The 7,978-nt window shown below is 31.8% G+C and overlaps 1 protein-coding gene across 1 annotated transcript; it reads right to left on the reverse strand.

Moving 5' to 3' along the window:
- Positions 1-7,423: 7,423 nt before the first annotated feature.
- On the reverse strand, positions 7,424-7,669 carry ACRALDRAFT_210096 (uncharacterized protein; the record flags this gene model as incomplete). The annotated part of the gene is made up of 3 exons (XM_071023035.1): positions 7,424-7,555; positions 7,608-7,621; positions 7,657-7,669. The coding sequence occupies 3 exons, from the start codon at positions 7,667-7,669 to the stop codon at positions 7,424-7,426; spliced, it is 159 nt and encodes a 52-aa protein (XP_070873736.1).
- Between the last annotated feature and the right edge of the window lie 309 nt (positions 7,670-7,978).

The following is a 7,978-nucleotide window of genomic DNA, read 5'->3' on the forward strand; positions in this document are numbered from 1 at the left end:
GAAAGAGACCGTAATAACCGTCGAAGGACTACCTCTATAACTAAAAGCATAACGCTATGGCATAATAGGATAGGTTATATTAACCCTATTACCTTAAAACGTCTTTATACTAATACTCTTTAAAAATATTATAATGTAACTAACAAAGAGTTAACTAAAATACAGAGCTATGATGCCTATAAGAAGAGCAAGTCTATTACACTTACGAATAAAGATTCAGTTAATAAATATAAAGACTTTTCCTATTTAGAAAAGGTTTATATAGATCTTTAGGGACCGATCGAATCTCTTTCTTATAATAAGAAGCGTTGGATTTTGTTTATATTAGACCGTTCTACCCGGTTCCTATAGGCATAACTGCTCTTAGATAAGTCTGAAACGACGGTAGTTATAGCTATAAAAGAGTGGAAAGCTTAGGTGGAAAATAATAATAATAATAATAAATATCACTTCTTTATTAAAGAAGTAGATACTGACGGTGGAAAAGAATTTAATAACGCCTCTTTTTAACGCCTCTTTAAAGGTATAAAGCATAATATAAAGCCACCGTATACTCATAAAGCTTAAGGCTCTATTAAACGAGTTATAAGAACTATAATAAAAACGGTTCGAGCTCTTCTTTTCTACTCAGGGCTGCCTCGATACCTTTAGGGTGAAGCTATTCTTTTAGCTATTTATATATATAACAGATCACCTAATTCAGCTCTTAAATATAAGAGTCCCTTTAAGCTTTTATAAGGTCAGAAACCTAATATTAATAATATACGGGTCTAGGGTTCTATTGTTTATTATAAAAACAACGACCCGAATATAAAGAAACTAGATATAAGAGCACTTCGAGGTGCTTTAATAGGTTTTAATAACTATAACTATAAGGTTTATAACCTAGTAACTAGAAAGACTGGTTGGTTTCGAGACGTTTATGTCTTAGAGAATCAGTGTCTTCACTCTTCTTTAGACAACTATAATAATACCTATACGCCTAAAAACAATAATAATAACCTCCCTCCTTATAATAATACTTAGGCATATAATCAGGTTTCTAACCGCGGGCCTTATTAACCCGTTGAGTATAATAAAGGAATCACTTTTAGTGAAAATACCGGTTAATTTTTATAAAATATTCCTTCGCGCGTTTCGAAACGTTCTGTTAAGTCTATTTAACCTGAAGAAGAGAATAATAATAGACGAAAGAGTCTCCGGGCAGCGGGCTGTGAAGTTCTAGCTGTTGATAATAATAATAATAATAATAATAATAATATTAACTATAGCCCGACTAATAATAACAGTAGCCAGAGTACTAGGCTAGAAGTCTAAATACCTTTAAAACCATTAAAACTGGACTATAAGGATTTAATATCCTATAATAATAGTGCGCACTTACTATATTATATAAAAGATATAATACTTGGAAACCTATAGTTTTAAGAAAATTCCTTATTTCTTTTAACTGTAAATTCGATTAACGAACCAGCTACCTATAAACAGGCTATGAACTGCCTAGATAAAGGTAAATGGATAGACGCAATGGTAGCAGAAATATCAGAACTCGAAAAGAGGAAGACCTGGGACTTAATAAGTATAAGAAATACGCCTAATAATTATAATAAAATAAAAGAAGACTACCACGTACTAGGAGGTCGTTGGGTCTTTAGAATCAAATATAATAGCTCTAACAAAGCTATTCAATATAAGGCTCGGTGGGTTATTCAGGGGTTTAATCAGGTTCTAGGTCTTAATTACTTAGAAACCTTTTTAGCTACCTGCCGGCTAGAAAGCTATAAACTAGCTTTAATACTAGGCGTATCACGCAGCTAGAAATTCAGGCAGTTCGACGTCAAAAACGCGTTCGTTCATACTAATATAGATACCCTGATATACACTATATAACCTATAGGCTTCGAGAAAGAAGATGGTTCAGAAAATAATAATATAACTCTCTATAAGCTTAATAAAGCTTTATACGGGTTAAAACAAAGTCCTAGACTCTGGTATAATTACCTGGTTAAGATATTATCTAAGCTAGGTTGCCGGGTCTCTGAATATGATAACGGACTTTTTACCTTTTATAAATATACTAAAATTAAAAGAATAGAAGAACAAGCTACTCTTTTATGCCACGTTAACGATATAGTGGCTCTGAGCCCTTCTAAGAACACTTTAGACTATTTCTTTAAGGAGATATCTAAAGATATTACACTTAAAGACTTAGGTGAAATAAATACCTTTCTAGGCTATATAATAAATATAAATAAAGATAACAAAACTCTTTCTATAAGTTAGTTGCCTTATACTAATAAGATACTTAAAAGGTATAATAAATGAAGTCTGAAAAGGGTTGACACCCCTTGTATATATCAGAAGGTCCTAGTATTAAATCCTGAATAAGTAATAATTAATAATATAAATAAATACTAATAGGAAGTCGGGGCTTTACTATATCTAGCCTTACATTCAAGACCAGATATAACTTACGTAGTTAACCAGTGTTCTCGCTATATGAGTAATCCCTTGTAAGACCACTTTACTGCGTTAAATCGAATCTGGGCTTATATAAATATATATCCTAATATCGGTCTTTTATATAACTATAATAAAGAAGACCTTGGTATTTACGGTTATTCTGATGCTAGCTTTTTAGATATAATCGAAGATAGAACCTCGACTTTAGGATATATTTACTGCGTGGGAATAAATAACCCCGTTAGTTAGACCTTAACTAAACAAAAAGTCGTTGCTTTATTAATAACAGAGGCCGAATATATAGCTCTTATAGAAGCTTATAAAGAAGGAATTTCTCTTTATAATCTATATAAAGATATACTATAGAATCTAGGTCTAGATTCTAATATAAGAGGCAATAATAATCATAATAATAATCATAAAACTCTCGAGATTCCTACTATCTTAATAGATAGTGAGAGTGCAAAGAAGCTCGCCAAAAACCCTGAATTTCATAAACGGGTAAAGCATATCGACAGGCAGTATCACTACTGCAGGCAATAGCTATATAATAACAAAATAAGAATCGTATATATAAATACGAAATTTAATATAGCTGATATAATAACTAAAGGTTTAGCAAAAGAGACTCATAATACTCTTTATGGTTATATGAACCTAGGTTATAAGGACGATACGTTGCCTAAGTATGATTTGCCGCCTTATAATAATCTCAAAGTATTACAATACTAGGTTTTAATACTTAGTATTCTTAGTTCTTTATAAGGGGAATAACTAGGTTTTTTACCTTCGGTTTTTCCTAGATATCAAAGGTTTTTCTGAACTTTCCGTTGAATAATATACTAAAATAATAACAAGGGTTTTTGAATTTTCCCTTGAATTAAAAAGAAGAGGTTTTTTCACATTTTTCCACTATGTATTCTAGTCTAGATAGACTAGGATTACTGCGCTATAATATAACCATAACCATAAATATAACCTGACTAAGCTGCACTTATTATATAAGAGTCAGCTTACGGGGGGTGTTAATATTATACTTATAATAAGTAATAATTATACTAATAATAATATCAATATACTAGGTATCGTAAATACGATATCTTGGTTATTACTTAAGCAAATAACGTGGCGTGATAACCGTCGCGTAAGCTGTTAACGTAACAGTCGCCACCCAATCTGTCAGGATCTTTTGCCAGCCCCGGATCCAGGAAGAAATCCCAGAAGTCAGTTCTTTACACATAACTACACATAAGTGAAACAAGCAGTAATTCTACGGATCTACGAATTCAACGGCTATTTGCTTGATTCCTCTCTTCCGCGCGTACAGCCTACTACTCATAGCCCAATTCATCAAAAGTATACTCTACTCGTTTTCTGCTAAACTTCGCGGGGTATAGTAAAGGCTTGGTACGTAAAGGATATCGTTCCTATAGGACTTTGATTTAAAGGGGAGTAGGAGTTACCGGGGTAGGAGGACTTACTACTAACTCCATAGGTATACTTACAGGGGCTCCTTTTAAGGGTAGCGCGAGATTAGGGGAAGGTCGCTATAAGGCTTAGGTGTTTACGAAACCGTTCGCTAGTTCGTAAAGCAGGTCTTATTATTAAGCTATTTATTCTTATAAAGGACCTAGCGTTATATTAATAGCTTCGGTGATCCTTCGGTCTATCCACTTAGCTAGCTCGGCGGGGTTCGTGCGGCTGCCGTCGCCTAACGGCGTGTTTATATCTAAGGCTATATTAATATAGCACGTGGGGTTCGCTAAATTCTAGCTATATAAGCGGCTAGTTACAGGTTAATCGTACTAAATAAGGCGAAATAATTATATTAACTAGAATTAAGGAAAGGAAGGGAAAGGGTCTATAGAGGAGTATAGGATTTACTAATATAGAGGGGCAGACCCGTGTACCGGGTCAGGACGTTGGATATCACCTGACCACGTACGCGGTCCCAGGGATTTAGTCTTATATACGGCTATTCTTCGGAATAGACCCACTATATCTAGCTAGCTTTTCGTCCGATCTTTGACGATTATCACCTATTACCCATAACAATCATAATTTGCATTATCCTTCCTTTTTCGGATATCTAGACGATCCAGAAGAGCCGACCGTAGGCCCGCCTGTCTATCTATAGCTATTCGTTCCCCTAATTAGACTACTGCCGACCCTTCTAGAGGCCTGGCGACCGTCTCCCCGGGACCCTTAGCTCTAGATATGGACCCGTGACGAGCTTAACTCTTCCTTTCGGCTAGCCTATTAGTTAGTTATTTATTTTAGCCCTACCCGGAGCCGTTCTGCATAGTAATGGCTTCGCCTTTCTTTAATTAGTGCTCGGAGGTGGATATAATCGGCGTGGGAGATTATAATCCTGCGCACAAGGGTAGTTCCTACCTACCTAAATAAACGGCCTATTAACGCGTTAGTCTCGATACGGTCACGGTTTCCCTTTAAGTCTTCGGTCTTAAGTCTTTAGTTTTTAAGTCTTTAAGTCTTATTTTGGATACGGTACAGTTTTGGATATAGCATAGTTTTGGATACGATACAGCTTCGGTTTAAGATACGAGATTTCTCACCTCACCCTACGGGGGAGGTAAGAAGATCTCGCCCTTCGGGTAACACGGCCCGTTATAATCGGATTCCCTCGGGCGCAGAAGAGGGGCCTCCTAGTATATTAAATTATTAAGCGACTATATAGCCGTACTTAGTTATTCTTATAATTAATTAAACTATTCTTAATATACAGTAGATGTTGTTAGTTTATTAATATAAAGGTTATATACTAATAATAAAGCTAATCCTATAACTATTAAGTTAAATAGTATTTTTTATATTATTTTAGGTTATAAAACTTAATAAATTAATTAATTACCTTTATTCTTAATATTAACTTATAATTATTAACTGCTTACTAATAACTTATAAATGATACTACTATATTAAGTAAAAAAACACAGGAATAAGTTAAATAGGTTCAAAGAAGTCTTAATACTAACCGCTATTATAGATTAAGTGCTTTAAATTGTATATAGTCGGATTCCCTTAAACCTTTATAAGTAAGTGCCTAATATAATACGTTATAAATCGAATAAAGAATCGTATTTAGGTTTTCTTATAATTTAGTAGATTATTATTAATATATAGTAAATATTTTTAGCTTCTTAAAATAAATATCGTATAATAATAGTAAAACTGAAATATACTACTAATCACTTCTATAGAATAGCTATTTTAAAACCTATATATACCCCTTGCCTACTTTTTATACTATGCTAATATTAATCTAATTAAATACTATTAGCTATACACTTAGTCTATTCCATTATCTACTTATATACATTTATAATAATTACTTTCTTAGTTTACATTTAGTTATTATATGCTATTTATATATACTTATATAGTATAAGTAACTTTCTTTCCTTTAATATATATATAGATATTTATTGGTATAAATAATATGAGATAATCCAGTAGGATATATTGGTTATCGTGGATAACTTCCGTATATATTAAGAATATAGTTACTAACTTAAAAAAGACGAAAGAGAGGAAGAGAGAGGGAAGAAGCAGATATATATAGAAAAAGGAATAAAGAAGAGAAGGATATTGTATTCCGCAGTAGACTTAATATAAGCTTTCTACCTTACGCAATAGTTTACTATTACGTAGTAGACTACGTTGCATTATGCAATAGACTTCTTCTCTGCTCGTATTTCATATTACTAACCTTATATATTAATAATCAAGCCATAAATCCATTATTAATATTATTAATATATATATAGGTTAGTAAAAAGATATATATATCTTTATGCTCCTTATTCTTCTGCCTATACCTATATAATAGTTAATAATAGCAGATATTAACAATTAGTACTAATTCTAAGACCTATAAGACTTTTATCTAAGCTTTATAAAACTTATATATATCTTATCTCTATTACTAATTCTGCTTCTATTTCTAATCTTAGCTACTTATATTGTTAATAAAATTTAACCTCTTACTATTCACTTAAGTATTAGTTTTATTATATAAGTAAGTAAATTTAATAATAACTCTTTACTATTATAAAGTAGCTACTTTAGATTCCGGTCTAGCTATAGACCGTAACTCTGCTATTTATACTATTACTTATTATATAACTCGTTATACGCTACCTATACCCTCCCCTATATATTCTCTTTGTATATAATAACTATATATATACGATATTTATATACCCTATATTTATCTACTATATTATATAGGCTTTAGTTGGATTATATACTAATAGCTTTACTATAATCCACCTATACTATTTATCTATAGAAAGTCTTTGGTATTACTATCTTATTTTTATATAAGTATTTAATATTTATAATATATTAAATATTACTTACCTATTTTTTTATAGTATATAGATCTTTTACTTTGCTATCTTAATATTAATTTAAATACTTTATTAAGATTATATAGTTATTTATAAGTATTTTTATAGGTGAATTAAATACAAAGAACAGAGTATTATGTTATCTAACTTTAAAGTATTATAAAGCTATTATATATTAATCTTTATTACGAATTTACCTATACTCTTTATAGTAAATATACTTTTAAGTTTAAATCCTTTAATATACTAACTATTACTCTATACCTTGTTATTAAGAATATTATCTTATAAATTATTCTTAATATTAATATATTACCTTATTATATTTTATTTATACTCTTTACCTACTTTAATAATATAAAAAGTAATACTTTACTAATACGATTAACCTTATATATATATATATATATTTAAGTCGTTATCTAAGTATAATATCGAATCATAATTAAGAGTAGAATCTTATAAAATAAAAGTATAATTCTTAGAATAGTTATAAAGTATAATTAATTATAAATAGAATTTATTACGAATAGTATTAGTTACGAATAGAATTAGTTATAAATAGGATTAGTTACGAATAGGATTGGTTACGAACAGGATTGGTTACGAACAGGATTGGTTACGAACAGGACAGTATGTGAGCAGGCATTGCGCACGTTCAGGTCGTTGTCGGGGAGTGACATCCAATTAGGTGTGTTATGCCATACAAACAGAAGTACCTTTCCGACAAATGAAGACAATTGAAGACTCTTTGTTAGGGCAGCAGGTCACTATCATACTATGGACTACTGTCTTGCGGGTTAAAAAGGGACGTGCGCACAGTGGAGGTACATTGTCTCTTAGCCGCGCTTTGCGGGTCTAGGACCAGTGAATATAAGACGACTTTAGATATAGCTTCGGATACGGCACGGTTTTAATTTATCCTCTAATAGCGGCAGAAGGGCTCAGGTTAAGGCCCGGAAGAATAGCGCGTTACGTGGGCACTAGAAAAGAAAGAGAAGGTTATAATACGAGTTTCTGATTCCGGTTACGATATATTATCCATAAAAACAATAAAAACACTATATATAACAGAAACACTAAAAACAGTTTCCCGGGGCCCGAGTCTCCGGAAGAGCGATCCTGATAATGCTTTAAAAGAG

Source organism: Sodiomyces alcalophilus (genome assembly GCF_042370955.1).
Source record: "Sodiomyces alcalophilus JCM 7366 unplaced genomic scaffold ACRALscaffold_6, whole genome shotgun sequence".
NCBI classification, from domain to species: Eukaryota; Fungi; Ascomycota; class Sordariomycetes; order Glomerellales; family Plectosphaerellaceae; genus Sodiomyces; species Sodiomyces alcalophilus.